We start from the raw sequence: 19,676 nt of genomic DNA, 5'->3' as shown, positions 1-19,676 counted from the left end.
TGACATTCAATCTATGGTTTGGTGATGCAAGGCCCAGAAGCGGAGGGTCTCTTTCCCGGAGCCACACAGTCTTAGTTCCAAGCCATCACTGTGAGGGCCAAGTAAGGTGATAAATTTCCCTTATCACTTCACTGGTCAGTTTTTTGTTTTGGAGACACATTGCAGGTATGGGGGCATATTGCGTGTGTAGAGGCATCAGAAAATCTGCATTGGAAAATAGGGGCACTATGCGTCACATAGTGGTTTTGTTTTTTTAAATTCTAAATCCCTCCCCCTAAAGCAGGCCCTGTTAAAAGATAATGCAGCTGGAGATTGAGTTTATCAAACTTGATTATTTTCCTACTATACTTGTGATTGTATCCCTTAACCACCTCTTGGAGTGAGCCTTGACTGCTCGCTGTTGCAAATTTTGAGTTTAGAAAGTAAACTCTGGTATCCAATTACAATAAAAAAAGTCTCTAGGTTTGAAACACCAGTGGTAAATAGCTACCACGAAGTCCAGTAAGTACCCTCTGCCACAGGACCTGGTCCGGTGGTTACACTGGACCAGGATATTAGACATGGATATTTGGCAACTAATCTTAGCTTTATGATAGAAATAAACACAGTGTTCTAAAGCTGGGCAGGGCCCACATCAAAGTAACAATTCCCTGGGAGGGGCAGACCCTTCGTCTTGCCTTCAGAATCACTGACACTCAAGTTGTGGCCTGGTTGACTTGTTGGAAATGTGGAACCAGGAGGTTCAGTTTTTAATCCCGGAACCAAATTGCATGTTCTTGGGCAATCACTTTTTTGAATGTATTGCTCTGCTCCTCCCTTTATGGGAAGATTGGGAGTATTTTGAGTCTGTGTAAAAACTACTAGTCCGTGTGATTTATTAAATGAACTGAATATTACCTTGAAGCAGTGAGGTTCCCGGTCACATGGTATGGGAAACAACCTTTACAACGCACCTTTTACATCACGCTACCATTACAATGCAGTCATTACATCGCAACATCCCTTACATCGCATGCTATTACAACGTAACCATTACATCGCATGACACTACAATGCATGACACTACAACGCATGTCATTACAACGCATGTCATTACAACGCATGTCATTACAACGCATACCATTACAATGCATACCATTACAACGCATACCATTACAACGCATAGTACCCTTACACTATCCAACACTTACCCTACTGTTGCACCCCCTGGAGTTAGAATAGTAATGTTTACCCCTACAATACCCAACACTTACCCTACTGTTGCACCACCTGGAGTTAGAATAGTAATTTTTACCCCTACTATCCAATACTTACCATAAATGCAATGTAGTGGTATGTGTTGCAATGGTATGCATTGTAAAGGTAGTATGCGATGTAATGGAATGCATTGTAAATGTAGTTTCTTAAAATGCGATGTCGTGTCATGCGATGTAATGGAATGCATTGTAAAGGATGTTGCGATGTGAAAAATGTGTTGTAAAGGCATGCGTTGTAAAAGTATGCTTTGTAACTTCATACAACTCATGGTATAGTCACCTAAATGCAGTACAGTGGAACATATATAGGGTTTGCACCAAGTAGGAGTGCACTGCAGTCCTGGCTCTACTGATTTAACCAACTGTTTGATTCTGGGCAAATAATTTTGTCTCTGTGCCCCGTCCACTGATTTGACAGCAGGGCAGCACTTTGAAACAGCTTTCATGTGAGAAATAGACATTAAAAGATTACTCCCTGGAGAAGTAGAGGTGGGGAGAAGATGTGGCGTTACTTCACTTAAGGGCAGCTGAATTTTGACTGGGTCTCATCCTGTGATTCACGCAAGTCACTTAATCACAAGAAAGGAATATGTCCATGTTTAACGTAACTGGTGCTCACGTAAAGCACTCCAATACCTTTCGGTCAAGTTTGCGCTATATAAAAAGAGCAGAAGAAAACGGGTTTCATTTACACATTGAAAGCTATTTGCATTTAAATTACGGAAGGTGCTCCTGATCCTTCATGGTGCATGCCCCCCTCGTGTGCTACAACGCCTTCTTTTCTGCCACTGACAAGCATCTCTTTCGCAGCTCATCAGCATCTGAAAGAGTGAGAGTTGCTTGTCTTTATACATGTTAAAACGGTCAGGCCCCAAAATGTGTGCTAATTGGCACTGGCGTGGGAAGTGGACAGCATCCTTAATCACAGGTCAAACCTGGCAAATGCAGACGGGCCTCGTGTGACACGTGGGGCTGCAAGGCCCAGGGGGAAAGGGGCACCCTCCCTAGGTGGTTAACAGCCATTGCCAAGGGCTGTGAGGCACAGGGGAGGGGGGCCTCTTTCGGTATTCCTACACAAGCCTGTTAAGCCCAGGGGAGAGGCAGCCCTTCCCTGGGCCACGCAGTGCTCACCACAGGCGCGAGGCCTAAGATGTGGTAAGGAAACACTTTAGCGAGGCCCCCTGTTGATGGGCTGAGCGCGGGGCCCTGGGTAGATGCCCATTCTGCCCATGCCTAGCGCCGGCCCTGACTGTAGGATTGGTGTCCGGACTGATTCTAGACACCCCCACCAGGTATGTTAGCCGGTGTACCAGCTAGTTCACTGTGCAACTAGAAATCCCCTTACCAGGGAGAGAATAGTTCTTGGTAACTATCGAACATGACAACCCTTATCCCTCAGGATCATGGAAACAGTTTGATACTTTCGCTCACTCGTGCTCACTTTGTCTCAGAGCGATACACAGAATAAACGGTGGGGACATCTTTCAATAAGCATTTTTTGAACCAGCTCATTATAGTGTAAAATAGGTGTGCTGAAACAACCATTAGACAGAAACAGATATAAATAATTAGAAGAACTAACAGAGTAAAAGGATGGTGGATTTCTACCATTTTGCTAAAACAATCAATACAGGCAAGTATATAAAATAAATGACAGTAATACGTTTGTACTCCTAAGATGCAACCCTAACTAAATGTACCTAAGTGTACCTAAGTGTACCTAGCATGTATGTAGGAGTAAGGCCAAGAATCCCTCTAGAATAAAGCCAACGACATTACCGGACGTGAGTGACTGTGGGACCCGTCTTGGTCTCGAGATGGGCACCCCACAAGGAATGTCAGGCCACTGCAAGCTGGAGTATCTGCGTGCAGGAACCTCAGCGTCTCATTTCAGTGTGTCAGCATGGAAGTCCTTTTCTCCTCTGACTACCTCAGAAAGATATGGTGTTTATACACCCAATGGGTACCCTCAGGGGTTCTACCTTGTTGTGTCATGTCAGATTTAGGATGACGGACGGAATGACCCTTATACATAGTTATTATGCAGGAGATAGTAGTCCTGCTGAGTTTCCAAGAATCCTCATGCATAATGGATGAGGCTAGTTTTCAGGGAAAACTCTACGTCCCGTAAGCAAAATTGTAACTAGGTAAAAGTTCAGTACCAAGAACCATTATGTAGTGTAATGGTAGTGGAGAATATAGGTGAAAGGTTAAGTGACTTCCTGAGCCTATATTAGGGTACCTATATGAAACATAACACCTCCCCTCGCCCCGCTCACCAATACCAATCTGTGCCGGCCGCTACTGCAGCTAAGTATTTTTATCTTTAGCATGCTGTACTTTACTACGCAGGTAAGTATTTTTTGTTTAAAGAACTTGTAGTTATTTAGAAAAAGGTGGCTTAGGTGCAGGTAGAGCTAAAGGGAGGCGAGGGTGATTTTAGGGTTTAGGAGTGGGTAGAGGTAAAGGGACAAAAGGGTAGTTTTAGGGCTTAGGAGTGGGTAGAGTTTAAGGGAGGCAAGGATACTTGTAGGGTTTAGGGGTGGGCAGTGGTAAAGGGAGGTAAGGGTAAATGTAGGGATCAGAGGTGGATAGAAGAAATGAGAAGTAAACATATTATATATAACCCATCGCCAGCCGCCAGTAGGTAGTTATAATAGGACCATGTTTTCCCTATGAAAAGCGTTTTTTGACTTGCCTATATCTTTAGCTCTGTTTGACAAATCTTCACAAAATTTCCCCAAAAAGGTTTGCCGGTGATTTGTGTTGTGCATGGAAAGTTGCAGGGTGATTCGTCAAGTGGGGGCCAAGAAAAAGAGGGATGTCAACCATGAATTTCATAATTACTATTCAATGACTAATTTTAAATATATGCATTGAAGAGTTAATCATTTAAGCCCTTATGAAACAAAAAGTGCCTGCAAGACTGGAAGGAAACATCTACTCAAAATTAATAGCCCCACTCACACATGAACTCACAGACACACACATGCACTCAAACACCCACTCACAGACCGATACAGGCACTCACAAATCCATGCATAGACCATTAGCGCTACTCAGAAACCCAGTCACAGGCTCACACACCCACCCACAGAACCACACAGGCAGTCAGAAGCCCATTCACAGACCCACACGGGCCCTCAGACACCCATTCACAGACCAACTCAGGGGCTCATATACCCACTCGCAGACACACACAGGCACTCACACACCCAGTCACAGACCCACACAGCCACTCACACACGCACTCACAGACCCATAGTGCTACTTAGAAACCCAGTCACAGACCCACACAGTCACTTGCATTTCCATTCACACCCCCCCCCAAGCCCTCAAAGACCCATTCACAGACACACACAGGCCTTCACACACACACTCATAGACACACACAACCACTCACACACCCACTCACAGACCCATAGCACCAATCATAGACCCACATAGGAACTGACACACCTCAGCAGGCACTCAGACCCACTCACAGACCTACACACCCACTCACAGACACAACTCACACACCCTTTCACAGACTCACACAGGCATTCACAGACCTACACACCTACTCACAGACACACACAGCCACTCATACATCTGTATACAGACCCATACAGCCACTCACACACCCATTCCCAAGCCCATACAGACACTCATGTATCCACGCACTGACCAATACAACCACTCCACAACTATTCACATACCAATTCACAAAAATATGCAAATACTCACACATCAACTCACTCAGGAGGCCACACACACAACCACTAACTAACCCATACATCCACTCATGCACCTTCTCACTCAACAATGCAGCCACTCACACATCCAGTCATACAGACTTACAAACTTACACACCCACTGATACACGCACTCACACATTGAATCAGTCACCCATATAGTTAGGCATACACCTCCTCGCTCCCCCATATAGTCAGTCATACAGCCACTTACATGCCCACTCACTTGCTCATATAGATACTAACACATGTATCACTCACCTATACAGTCATTGACACAAGCACACGCTCACCCATACAGCCACTCACACACCCCATCACTCACCTTTACAACCTCTCACATTCCCATTAGCTCACCCATACACCACTTTCAGACCCACTCATTCACCCAAACAGCCGCACACAGTCACTCACCCATAGAACCGCTCACATATGTATAGAGCCACTCAGGCATCTACTCACACTCGGATAAGCACATTCACACAGCCACTCACATATTGTGTTACAAAAAAAGCATCACTCATAAGTAGTACACAAAGGTATACTTATTTAACTGTTGTAGTGAGTTGCAAAGCCAAGTTTTGTGCCAACACTTTACACTCAAGCCCTTAGGATTAGACTGACTGCTCAGTGCCAAGCTACCAGCGGGTGTGAACATGTCATCAGACAAGTGTATCATATTCATCCTATTTGGAATGGTGAATTCTGATTGGCTTCGCTCTGTCTTAGCCACACCGCAACCGCTAAGTCCAACATCAGGTATCAATAACTGCTGAATTTCGATGGTTTTGTATAAGTTTAATCTGAGCCTTACTATACTGTCCCTGTAACCTTTATATACACTGACAGTGTGGGTCCGCAGTGCCGATGAGAAGCATGGCACTTGAAGAGCGACCTGTCCAGTTAGAGCAACTTAGAATGTGAAGCACCAACCTGGTATGTTGCCTGCAAACCCACTGTGGTGTTAAACTGTGTTAGGAGAGAACATTGCAGCAGTTACTACAGAACTATTGAGACCACAATGCAAAGCGAGACCACCCCCATCAGAGCAGGACTTATTAACATGCTGCGAGTGCTGCATCATTGTTGCCTTGCTCTCCATCAGCCAAGCCAGTGTACAAGGGAAGAGAGATTCCAGAAACGCATATGGTTATGTTTGGCATATTGATATGGTGTGATTACTGTGTTGAAGCCTTACAGTCTTGCCAATAAAAAGGATGAAACCATGTCGCGAGTGGCACTTCCAATTTGGAGCGTTACGATTGGATATATATATATATATATATATATATATATATATATATATAGATAGATAGATAGATAGATATATATACGCTTCACAGTCCTGCTCCGTTTTCTACACAAGGACAAGAATTCCGTAAGCAACCAACGGAACCCACAGGTACAGACCACTCCACAGCGCAAGAAGTAACTTCAAAGGTGGTTTATTTTCACGCAATCGCCAGCATGACGCGTTTTGGTCACTACACAGTGACCTTGATCACATGCCAGACAGAATCAATAAAAGTGCGTATATAGGGTGCATAATTAACACAAAAAAGGGGCGTGTACATTAATAGAAACTGTGAAAACACGTGAACTGTAGTTCATCCAGATTGGAAAACAGACCCATATTTACAAATGTTAAAAATTATTATATACAATTTGAATAACAAATGCACAAATACCTTACCATAATTATAAAACATAATTTTTTCATGTTTACAAGCTGCAGATTTACTAAATTCATAACTTCTATATATACAGCGTAATATACATTTTTATATATATCGATATTGAATCCCGGGTCTAGAGGATGACAGTGCAAATCAACATGTACAATTAATGTTGCCCTTTAAAGTGCTAGTGCTAATTGATTCTAACCCTTAAGTGCAAACCCACGTGTAACGTGTAAAGTGCCAAGTGCAGTTTCAGCCACAATAAGGGGCAGATCCCTGCCTCTTAAGTAACTCAAATGTTAATGGCTGAAATATTAAAAGAAAAAAAAAAAAGGGAAGCTTGGGGGGAGGGCTCAAGAAAGACCATGTTACGCCATTTAGGAGGTTTACATGTTATGGAACCATTATTTTGAACTACCTATAACCCTTTACACAAAGTGTAAATGCATAGACTTTAGGACAAAGATCCCCAATAGTATTGAAAACGTACTCCATGGGACCAAAAATTAGGACATAGTGCCCTTATTATCTCCCCATTAAGATACAATATGCTGTAAACTGGACAATGCCACCCAGAACGGCACAGTCACACCACCTCATAAATTCATCTATGACCTGTTTGTGTTAGGCTATCGGTGATCTCAGAGCGGGGGAAGTTGATGCAAACAGCAGTTGTACATAGTAATCAACATATGACATGATGGATACAGGGAGAATGATCTTAACAGTCTACTCAAAGGACTACTCAATAGTCCTACATGTGGTCATACTCGGTTTTCTGTTGAACAAGAGGAGGATTATACCTATGCCACAGATTGAAAGTTTACTCTGATAAATGTCTGGCCAGACTTAATGAAAAGGTTTTATAAAAAACAATGAAGGTCCTCTCCCGTGTTCAACCCATTAGGGATTCTCGTATCTAGTAGCAATATATACTTGCTCTCCAACTGCCTGAGAGATTTTTCTCTATTCTTGGGAACTCCTTCAATGATAAAATAGCTCAGATCATTCACATTCTTCTGATGGACCAAACCAAAATGATGTGCGACCGGGTAATTCTCATCAGAGTTGATGATGGCCCTGAGATGCACAATGCAAAGCGAGACCACCCCCATCAGAGCAGGACTTATTAACATGCTGCGAGTGCTGCATCATTGTTGCCTTGCTCTCCATCAGCCAAGCCCGTGTACAAGGGAAGAGAGATTCCAGAAACGCATATGGTTATGTTTGGCATATTGATATGGTGTGATTACTGTGTGGAAGCCTTACAGTCTTGCCAATAAAAAGGATGAAACCACGTCGCGAGTGGCACTTCCAATTTGGAGCGTTACGATTGGATATATATATATATATATATATATATATATATGTATATATATATATATATATATACTGCTTCTTTCTGATTTTCTGTGTGCATCTCTTTATCAATCCTTACACATGCTGGTTAAATAAAATAATTTGTATTTGAAAGACATAACGGGCCATTAATATTGTTTAAAACTATGCCATAGTGCTCATGAATTTCAACCCCTAAAATCAACTAGAGTAAATCTTGATTGCTCATGATCACTAAAAACAGAGTTAAGAGGAAAATATATTAACTTGTTATCCAGTAGGAACTCAATAGTATTGTGTCCCCAGGACACTAGAAATAAATGACAGAAGCCTTACAGAATGTGGCAAGATAACATGTGACTGCCATTGAATCTCAAAAAAGGCTTCCCAGTGTTTGCTTTCAATCCCAGGATTCAGTGACCTTCTGGTGTCCCGGTGGGTACTCATCCTACTGCGAAATATTACTAGCATCCTTACAAATGTTTACCGTTATAGTACAGGTGCTTTCAATAATAGCATGTGTTGGAAATGTAGTAACTGGTTGAAGGGTGTGAAACCCTACTCAATCAACAACCATGATCTCCGTCAGTGTGAAACACAAGAAAACACCAAATTAACCGGTGCTTAACCCACTGGTGGCTTGGCACAAAAGCCTAACTTAGAGACAATGTGTAAAGCATTTATAAACCACTGCAAACAGTAATAAAGTGAAAACACAACACAAGAAAAATCCCACACCAATTTAGTAAAATGTAATCAATTATTTGACACCAAAATGACATAAAACAATAAGTAGAAATTGACATATTCAATGTTAAGGATTTAAGTGAAAATAGTGCCTAAAAGAACAAAGCGTCAACTGTAGTTATCTAGTCACCGAGAACCGGGAGGAAGTCGCAATTCAGGCTAACCATGATGGGAGTGCGGGCCTGGTACAGTGGCCAAATTAGGCTTGCTGAACAAGAGTACCCTAAATCCTGCTTGCAGAGCAATGTGATTTCCTGCATCAAGGAGGATTCGCACAGCTGAGGCAATGGGAGGTCCTGGTGGGGAGAAGAGTCTCACATGGGCAGTTCTGAAGGGCTGTGAGGCTGCGATGCAAAATCTTGCGTCATTGTTGAGGATGCTGTAGATGAGGGATTGTGATGCAAAGTTTTGCATCGAAGATGACCTGTGCACCCAAAAAGTTGGGATCATCTGATGCAGAGTTCTGCTTTATTGATGAGGATGCCGTCGATAAGGGTCTTGCAAAGCGAAGGCCTGCATCGAGGATGCAGCGCACAGCAGTGGTTCCTAAGGCAGCGGGGTTGTAATGTGAAGTCCTGAATAAAAGGGGGTGTCACACTGCAGTTGTGATGCAGAGTTTGAGGAGGCAATGCATTGAGCTGTGTCAGTTTGACTGGGACCACAGCTGGGCTGGCAGAGCACCTTCAGACCCACTTCCAAGGGTCCAGGATTGGGGTGGCACCACTTGTGGGGGAGCAATCACAGGAGATGAGTCCATGTGCTCGGTTCAATCAGGCTAAAGCCTGTCCCTGAGGCTCAAGTCAGTAGGCAGCCTACTAGCCCTTGGAATCACTCTGGTGGTCTGCAAGATACAGGTCCAATCCATTCAGTCAGGCAGCAGGGCAACAGAGTAGCAGTCCTTCTGGCAGAGCAGCACAGCAGTCCCTCTGAGACTTCCAGAGGTGTACTGAAGACTTGTGTCTGAGGATCCACTATTCATCTCTGGCTTCCACTTTGAAGTAGGAGAAAGTTCCGGAGGTTTCCACCCCCAGAGGTGCATGGAATTTTCTGCCTCCCAGCCCTGGCCCCAGATTGTCTGGGGTCGCAATAGACTAGTGTCAAACACATTGTGAGTGTGCTCTGGCAGAGCCTTTGTAATGTGCAAGTGTGGTAGATGACAGTTCCTCCCCCTCCTCAAGTGAGAGATGGTGCATCCTGCCAACACCTATGCACCTTTATCTACTGTCTGGGAGCTATACACAAAAACCAACTGCCAGCTTCACTTAGTCATGTGACCCAGGATACCAGCTGCAGGCATCAAATGGTTGGGACAAGAAAGTTCCATATTTCTAAAAGTTGCTTTTTCGGAATTCGTACTTAAAATCTGACTTTCCCATTTAAGAGAGTTTTGAATTCCAATTCTTTAGACACCAAACTCGATATTCCAACACACTCCCAAATTAAAGTTACAATTTATTAACTGTAATAAGTTAACCAATGTTATCCCATGGGAGAGGGAGTCCTTGCAGTAGTTAAAAACAAATGTAAGAGTTTTTTACTACCAGGACATGTAAAACCTGAAAGTACATGTCCACATTTATAAATACATTACACCCTGCCCTCTGGACTGTTTAGGGCCTACCCTATTGGTAACCTATACATAATAAAAAGGAAGGCTTAGGCCTGGGAAACAGTTAATTTTGCCATGTGAAAAGCATTACAAGAAATTTTGGGGTCCATTAGGATGGCGGACGGACAAAGTCCGTCCGCCATCCTGTCGGAGCCGGTACCGTCCGCCACAAGGGCGGAGGAACCATGCCTCCAATAAGGATGCACCCGCCACAAAGGCATTCCTCCCAGGCCATCCTAATACGGCTGGCGGTGTCTGATAGACACCGCCACCATATCAGGCTTTTCCGCTGCGGTCGCAAGGCGACCGCAGCGGAAAAGCGGCGGACGGTCTTCCCCTCCGCCACGGTCCCCCCGCCATTGTAATATGGCAGGGGGGAAGAAAGGTGGCGGACGAGCAAGGATGGCGGACGGATCGCCACCACCTGCATGGCGGTGGCGATCCGTCCGCCATCCTAATGGACCCCTTAGAGTGTGGTATGAATCCAATAACCTTTGCTGGTCCAGTCACCCTAATAGATTGTGTGCCTCACTGTGAACAGCTCCTTATAAAGTTCTTCCTGCTAACTACTAGTATCCCACCTTCTCACGATTCTCTGATAAAGTCTCATGATGGTGTTGGTATAATTACAAATACTCGAATAAATACAAATATAAAAAGATAGGTTATCGGTCTTAAAAGTCAGGGCTAAACAAAGGTTGGTGAAAGGGTATTTCTGAAGCATTTCTGAATGGTTTACATGATAGGCATGTTGCAATTTAAAAGTTGAGTGTATTCTAGTGAGTGTGGGTGTTTGATGCAGATGTCCTAGAAATTTGGATTTGGGAATGAAGACCTGACGTAAATTAACAGATCAAAGTGGCCTGCATGGAGAGCAGTAAGTGATGTTAATGTACAGGTAGCAGTGATTTGTCTGGTAGACATATAAAAGTCACTCGTAGATGAGAACTTGAACGACTGGCATACTTTAATATATAACGAAATATAGGCAATATACAGACAGATGCACATAGGACTTTGGTTGAGCATCCTTGTATATTCTTTACAGTGAGAAAGGAGAAGCACGCTGAGTGGGAGTATCTAAAATACTTGAGTAATGCAGTTGATTTAGCTTTCATATATCCTACTGACATCTCAGCAGGCCACTGTCTATAAACTGAAAATGCCAAACCACAATATTATGCTTTCAGTGCCAAAACTCCACACTTGTATAATACTTCAAGCTATATATAGATTGTGCCTGGTCCACTTTTTGACAAGAGCTTTCACAGTAAGTGTCAGGCTGTACCCTTAAGTCTGTCTGATGGGGCTGGCGCCTAGTGACCTCTGACATTAGGCCACCCGCCCAGATTGCACTGTCTGGAGTCACAGCTGAGAAGCTCCATCGAGGGAATACGGATTCCAAGAAACTCAGTCAAACTCTGCTGTCAAGCAAGCAGCGGGCAGGGGAGCACATGGGCTGAGGGCAGCTATGTGCTACATGCAGTCGTGGCGACAGAATTGTAAAGATTTGGATTTAAGAATGAGACAAAGTGATGAGGCATTCAAATTATTACTAATTCTCTCACATTTGGCTTTAATCCCGAAAACAAATGACATGATATGCAGTAGCATTTCTGAAGGCTCTTTAGACAATGACTTTAAACGAGTTGTAACATTGGTTCATAGTAATTATTAATATAGTTATGTGGAACATGAAGAGACAAGTAAAGCGATGATCACCAAGCTCTCTACAAAACAAAGATTGGAACAAAGTAATTTTCTAACTTGCCACTATACAAATAGCCCATAATACATACTTTAAAAAGAAAGTTCAATTTATGAGAAATTGCATGTGCATTAACATTTTTAGGAATAGGTAAACTCAGTCACACTGATGCTAATGAGTGGTCTGGCCTATGCTATTAGTTTGCACTGTTTCAGATTAGGTATGTGTTTTGCACTGTATCACATTTCCAGATAGGTAAGTGATTGATGCAGGCTTAAATTGAGATAACCCTCCGTTTGTTTAGTTGCTCTAGTAGTTCATGGGTTGAATACTTTTGGGTAAGTGCTTCATTTGATATCGTTAATGGAGAGTGTATTTGCAATCCCAGAGCCACATCCGAGTCATCAAAACCTTAGATCCTGAGGGTTTGGTATTTTGTTGGCGTCTACAGTTTAAAAGTATGGTTACAGTAATCCTATAACTGCCTTTAATATTTTTGTGTACTGATTGGTTAAAAAAACTAACATATTTCAATATATACTTCTTCATACATGCGGTTTGGTTCTAATCAATGTAATAACAGGTTCTATTTTTATCGATTTATTGGCACTCATTATTAACCTTAGACGGATAAAAGTGCGCAAAAGAAAAGAATGAATTTTACAAGCACATCCCAAAAAGATACCCAGACAGACAGACTATGGTTCTCATTCTTAGCTACTTGGTATTTTTGGAGGTAACACTGCACCTGGTAACACTGATACCAGGTGCAGTATTAGCTTCCCATTCTAAGCGACACCTCAGGACGGAGGTTAACTTTTTTGTTAAATATTCCTCCATTCTCTTCCCCAGGCCTCGCAAAGCGGGATATTTTCGTCACATAAATTCCACCATTTGATTTGAGCAGGAGAATGGGTGCGGAATCAATGGGCATTTTGGAACTGTGATTTGGATAAAAACTATTTTTTTGCGTCTGAAACAGGAAAAGCACAGACACCGGAATGACGACCTTGATGTGCATCACACACTGTGTTGTTGCAAAGAAAAACATAGGATAAAAGAAAGGAGGTTATCAGTAGTGTTTATTCTCATTAGTATTAGTAAACCATGAGCTTTTTCGCCATTGAATGACAGTTCAAGGAGAAAGAAATGTCCATTAGAATCGAAACCCATGAGATGTTCTCATGCACCAACCAGAGCACTGCACTGTACCATGACAAATACTGTCCACTGGGAATGTCAAGTCAAGTCATAAAATTTGTATAGCGCACTACATACCCAGAGGGTTCCAAGGCGCTAAGGAAGGGAAGGAGGATTACTTGTCAAATATCCACGTTTTAAGTTGTTTTCTGAATGCTAGGTGGTTCTGGGTAAGGCGAAGGTAAGCGGGGAGTGAGTTCCATGTTTTAGCAGCCAGGTATGAAAAGGATCTACCTCCCATGGTGGTCTTGTTGATGCGAGGTACAGTGGCGAGGGCTTGGCTGGAAGAACGTAGTTGGCGGGAGGGGGTGTAGAAGGATAGTCGTGAGTTGAGGCAATCTGGTCCGATGTCGTAGAGTGATTTGTGTGCGTGGGTAAGCAGTCGGAAAGTGATTCTCTTATTAACGGGTAGCCAGTGGAGGTCTTTCAGGTGACCAGAGATGTGTTCGTTGCGCGGGATGTCTAATATGATCCTGGCTGAGGCATTTTGGATTCGTTGGAGTTTCTTCTGGAGTTTTGCGGTAGTACCTGCGTAGAGGGTGTTTCCGTAGTCCAGTCGGCTCGTGACCAGAGCGTGGGTGACTGTTTTCCTTGTTTCGGCGGGGATCCAGCGAAATGTTTTTCTGAGCATGCGAAGAATGTTGAAGCAGGAAGAGGATACGGCGCTGACTTGTCTGTTCATTGAGAGTGAAGAATCCAGGATGACGCCTAGGTTCCGTGCGTGGTCTGTCGGGATGGGTGCTTTTCCGAGGGCTTCCGGCCACCAGGAGTCGTCCCATGCAGAGGGGGAAGTACCTAAGATGAGGACTTCTGTTTTGTCTGAGTTCAGTTTCAGACGGCTTTGTTTCATCCATTCGGCAACTTCTTTCATTCCTTCGTGTAGGTTAGTTTTGGCGACTGTGCAATGCGATTGGGTGCATCAGTTCAAGAGCTGAAACCGTCTTTGACCTGTATTCTGCACCACTTTAAATCTGAAGACAAATTAGACACCTGATTAGCTGCAAATGTAGGTAGATGAATGGAAATCCTAAGATTACCTCTAGAGACCTAGTCCACCCACATTGGGCACGATTGCTGGTGTCGACTATATAAGTGATGCAGGTCTTGTCTTTTCTTGCATGCATACAGCTTGTAGAAATTGTGGTATTTTTCAAACACCCACTGCTGGGTTGAACTATTTTCAAGGAAACCACCTGCAGCCTATTCTGAATACTAAATGCATCGGCAGTATACCATGGTCCCTGATGTACTTTGCGAAGTTGAGTATGGTCTACCAAAATGAGCACGGATAGCCCAATTTAATTTACATCAGGCTTGTTGCACCATAGAGAAAACTGGCACTGTGAAAGACTGTGTAGACCACAATATTGTGCCATGAGAAAAACCGTGAGTCAATATGAAATGTGACATTATGCCCAGCATAGCACTAATGCATTATACTTCGAAGTACTCATCCATTAAAAATGCTACCTGTTGTGAATGTGAAATCTGAAATAATACCCATTGGTTAGCAGGAAAACCAGGTTTACAGATATATAAATGCTAGGTAGCAGAGCTTCGCAACTAACTTATCCCAAGAAATAATGATTTAGAATGCTGTGAATACAGAACACAATCCACATCTGAGAAATATGATATGAAACTTACTGTATGTGTTTAAAACATCACAACTTCGCAATGAGGAAAAACAGGGAACATGGAAAAAAAGTTCAAATTAAATTACTTCTCACCAAAGTCCGCAAGCTTCAACTCCCCTGTGTCACTGATAAGAAGATTTTGCGGTTTCAGGTCTCTGTGCAAAATATAGCCCTGGTGAATGTATGCTAATCCTCTGAGCAACTGGAACAAAAATAACTAGGGAGAAGAAAACAGAAGGAAAAGCAGTCAGAAAAACATATCAACCTATTGTGCTTGTCACATCAGGGTGTTAATATACAGACACACAAAATGTAAACATTTACATCAATTCTCCAATCCCTGGCAACACTTTGGTCACCAGATCACCCCATGACAGGAGGACATGATGCTGCCAGTCCTGGACTACAGTTTAACAAATCACTGGCCTAATGCACCTGGTGACCAGCAGCGTAGCTCAGTCAGTGAGATTCAGGCGGGGAGACCTGAACATTCACCATCCTCTCGGCAATACCCTCAACTAAAAAATTATGATGCATCTAGTGATAAACATGGAAGAATAGAAGCTTTGGCTGTTAGGGACCCAAAGGCAGGGATGGCGATATTCTGGAAAGTTACTAACATTCTCAAAGCCCTTTGAGTCTATGCAAATGTTTCTGTTCTAGAGGGTGAGTTTTGATAACAGCTGGCAGAGGATTATCAAATTGGGCCCAAACTGTAGAAAGTGTCATGTGGCAGTTTAAAGTGTCTGATTCCCATTGGCATAGTTCATAGGGTTGCATGACTGTTTTTCTGTATTGGTGCATGCCTGCCTGGGTAGAAAACTCAACGCTGTTCTTATTTTCTATTAGGTATTTGATATGTTGAATAAACTTAACTACAAATTACAGTGGAGTCCAATATGAAGGGCAATTTCATTTCAGCATTAGCATCTCACGCCTCAAGAGCTGGTAAAAAAACACAGTATGTTCGTGGTGGAGACGTGCGAAATCGCTCAGTCTCAGCAATCAACGGGTAATCAGTGTGTGACTGGTTCCACCTCTCGGCTCCCCAACAAAAGAAAAAGGCGCCTTACAACATTTGCAGAATACATTTTTATTTAGAAAAAAGGCTAGTGTGAATCAGTGCATTAGAAGTTAGAAGCATAACAGTGACGATTACCTTGATAAAAAGCACAGGCTGCTGGGAAGTTTGCGCAAATATATGGAGGGGTCTAATTCTTAAAACATTTGCTAAGTTCCTTAAGAAAGCCTAGAGTTACAAGGAGGGATGTTGTCTGACTTTTGGCCTGTTCAAGCAATCCACATCTCTCATGCCATAAAAACAAAAGTGCTTCTGAACAGAGGACCACTGGCCTTTAACCTCCCACCATGGCAAAATGTTCTGACATAGTCTGTAAGCCCCCAAGTACATGATCAAAATAGACAACGGCAATTGTTTTCTCTTAGGAAAATGGGATGAGAAGCAGTTTTACCTGTCAAACGGGAGGTTCTCTGTATAAGATCATGTTAGAGCCATTAAATCACCCTACAATTATCTATGTTTATCCTTGTCAAATGGTTTGTGTGAGGAAGACAGGGGGGCTGGTTTAAAGAAGTTCTTTACTTTATCTGTGATATGAATTCGAAACTAAGGAAAGGCAACACCAGCACCGCTAAACCCAAAATAATGTCCCTAGACCCGACCATTAACTGTAAATGTATTTATGAGGGGAGGGGAGTTCACACCCCAAACGCCTACCCTGAAGCTACAACCCTGCGGATGACAATGGTTTATATGAGGAAAGCCAAGGGCTCTAATCATGGTATCCTCTCTAGATACAATCTACCCACAGCATCATAATTTAACACTTTGGCAAGTAAATACTAGGTAAATTACAAAAAAGGATTAGCTTATTGCATTCATCTTAAAATAAATGCATGGATATAGGAGAAGGCATTGGAATTAAAGTTATCAGCAGTGCGAGGGATTCATATTTTCTTTTTATGTCTTTTTTAGTTACAACCTTGCAACTAGTTTAAATAAAATGCTTCCATTGTAAAAAAAAAACAAAAAAAAAAAACAGAAAGACAAAGAAAGGTAGAAAAGCCAAATGAATAACATTTGCATCATGAATGAAAGGCATATTGGAACGTTGATTCCATGATGATGAGAACAGCAGCACTGAAAGTAGAATTTTGTAGTCAGACTGCACAATAGATTGGCTAAACCTACATTGTACAATGTCACATGTTATACGTTGAACAGTTTTATTTATACATAGTACAGCATTTGTCAGGTGTTTTAACTTTTGGTGTTGTTGTAGTTGGGGTGGGAAGGTAGGTGTATATCTATTTTATCCCCATTTGTGATGCAGCAAGTCTCAGCAGCAATGCTCCAAAGGGAGCTTGGTCTCCAAAACCAGGCTGACATCAATGGGTCATGGGAATGTACACCACACAGAGAGAATATATATAGAAAGAGAGGGAAATTGTTAGACAGGATCTATTTGAAAAGACTTGGGGCTCGATTACAATGTCTGCCGAAAGCATTCCGCCTGAACCGGTCTCGGAATGATTTCTGACCAAATCGCATTCTGGGAGCCCGACCGACTAATTACGATGGTTCTGGATACCATTTGGTCGGGCTCCCATTGACTTTTTGCTCCCTACTGATGACGGGCTAAACCCAGAAACACGTGTCTAGAGATAACAGCACTACCTGCACCAACTTTGGTGAAAGACTACACTAACTTGAAAATAAGCCTCCTGCATTTACCAGGATGCAATGGGGTGAACTGTGCTGGGATGAGAGAGAGTGTGTGTGAGGAGTTGACCTTGCATATGCTGTCCACTATTCTAGTGGGCACCTTGCACCAGTCCAAACGACCCTTATTGATGGTAGGTTTAAAGACAACCTATATAGAAAGATATCCTAGTGGTAGCTGTGGAGAGAAGCCTTCAGGCCAAGTCTTGAAGGAATGTAAAGCAGCTTATTTTACCAGTCTATAATCTCATGAATGACCAAATGAAAGGAGAACCACACCAGGTATATATATAAAATATATGTATTTATTCTAAACACATCCCTCTAGTCTCTTTATGAGGCTAGAGGCAAAAGTACATTCAGTAAACTTATTTAGCACACAGTAAATTAGCACAATATACATTGAGCCCTAGGGGCATACCAAACCATATATTAAGAAAGTGGTATAAGAACCACGACTGACATAGATACAAGGCCTAGAGTCTTTAGAACCACTGGGGCCACCAGGAACTACCCTAGGTAGTGACACAGGGGACCCCTGGGGGACGTGTGTAGTGTCTAAACACAGCCGCAAATCACTATTAACTTCTATGGGGAAAGTTGTGGTTGGAGTTTTAAAGATAAAGGACACTTGGAAGAGGACTTGGAGCAAACCCGTTTTAGAACTAGGAGGTTCTAGAGTCAACACCCACGGGAGTTCCGGAGTACTCGAGTTACCTCACCGAGGGAAGCCGGGTGCATAGGTGTCTTTTCCTGTCGGGTTTCGTCATCGACTTCAATGGCGATCTGCTGCAAAGTGCTGCTGGCGACCAAGTGGAAAGTTTCCGGGTGGATCCAAGGGTGGATCAGAGATCTGAAGAACCTGAAAGCAGGGGGGACAGAGTCTGGGTCATTTGCCAGTGACCAGGAAGGCGATGAGCGGATGCCCACCGATGTCGGGTGATTTCAGGTGAAGCTTGACTCTTCAACAACGAGGACAAGGAGGCGTCGACGACAACCAGATGCTGGATTCGAGCTGTCCTACAAAGGAAGTCGAGTGCTGCGGTGTCGGTTTCCGTATCGGACCCAACAAGGCATGGCAACAGCAACCCACGCAGAAATCAGAGATTGGCTTTGGTGCAGACCAGCAAGGTTAGAAGGACTCACCCTTTAGTGGGGAGTCAGGGCACGTCTGGAGCAATCAGGCAAGTCCAAGAAACAGAAGAGTTATCTTCGTGGGGACCCACCAGTCAACGGACTATGGATCGCGAAGGAGCGTCAAGAGGAAATGCAAGTAGCAGGCCCACGGAACACTCATGGAGTGTAGGCCCACAATCTTCGGTGCAGATGATGCTTGGGGCTTGGGCTACAAGTGACCCTGAGCGCAACTTCAGGAAAGCTTGGGAAGTCAATGCACTAGCAAATGTTGACGGCATCCAGGAGTTCCGGTTCCACGTCACTCGTGGGGGCTGCGGATCTCAGCTTTGCTGGGATCTCGTGTCGGTTTCTGAGAAGTCTGGAAGTCTCTGTCCTGAGTCGCAAATACTTCGGCGTCCGACTGGAGCTTTGGAAATGCCGACCAGCAAGATGCTTCTTTGGTGCCCGTTTGAACAGGGGAGTCACACCTTGACCGTAAGGGAGATCCTTCCGTCTTCTAGTCTTGTAGAATGTCGAAGTTCCAAGATATATGTTGCAGAGTTTCGTCCAGGTGTAATCTGAAGTCCTAAGGACTGGGGTCCCATACTTATACTAAGATATGGGGTTGGACATACTCTGGGGACCCACCTATGGGAGGGTCTGGGGAGTGCCTGCAACCGGTTTGAACTGGGGTATGCACAGGGACACCAAGTGTGCCCACAGCACTGTTAAAGCCTGTCTGGGAGGTGGTTACACCTCCCTGTGACAGGAAACCTATTGTCCAGGCCTCCCCTGCCGGAGTTTCTCCCAGCAACAGGAGGTCAGACCTGTGTCTGTGGCTGCAGCATCCATTTTGTGATGCTAGGGTTCTTTGAAACTATTACCGGTTAGGTCAGTGTGAACATG

The 19,676-nt window shown here is 43.5% G+C and overlaps 1 protein-coding gene across 4 annotated transcripts in view; it reads right to left on the bottom strand.

Moving 5' to 3' along the window:
• Window positions 1–19,676, bottom strand: part of CDK14 (cyclin dependent kinase 14) — a 2,039,605-nt gene that overhangs the window by 960,695 nt on the left and 1,059,234 nt on the right. For all 4 annotated transcript variants that reach the window (XM_086941837.1, XM_086941840.1, XM_086941838.1 and 1 more), the window contains one exon: window positions 15,005–15,128. In XM_086941837.1, coding sequence (XP_086797963.1) covers window positions 15,005–15,128 — 124 coding nt within the window. The remainder of the gene's footprint in view (window positions 1–15,004; window positions 15,129–19,676) is intronic.

Source organism: Lissotriton vulgaris, chromosome 10 (genome assembly GCF_964263255.1).
Source record: "Lissotriton vulgaris chromosome 10, aLisVul1.2, whole genome shotgun sequence".
In the NCBI taxonomy this organism is placed as follows: Eukaryota; Metazoa; Chordata; class Amphibia; order Caudata; family Salamandridae; genus Lissotriton; species Lissotriton vulgaris.
This window is presented reverse-complemented; position numbering and strand designations above follow the sequence as displayed.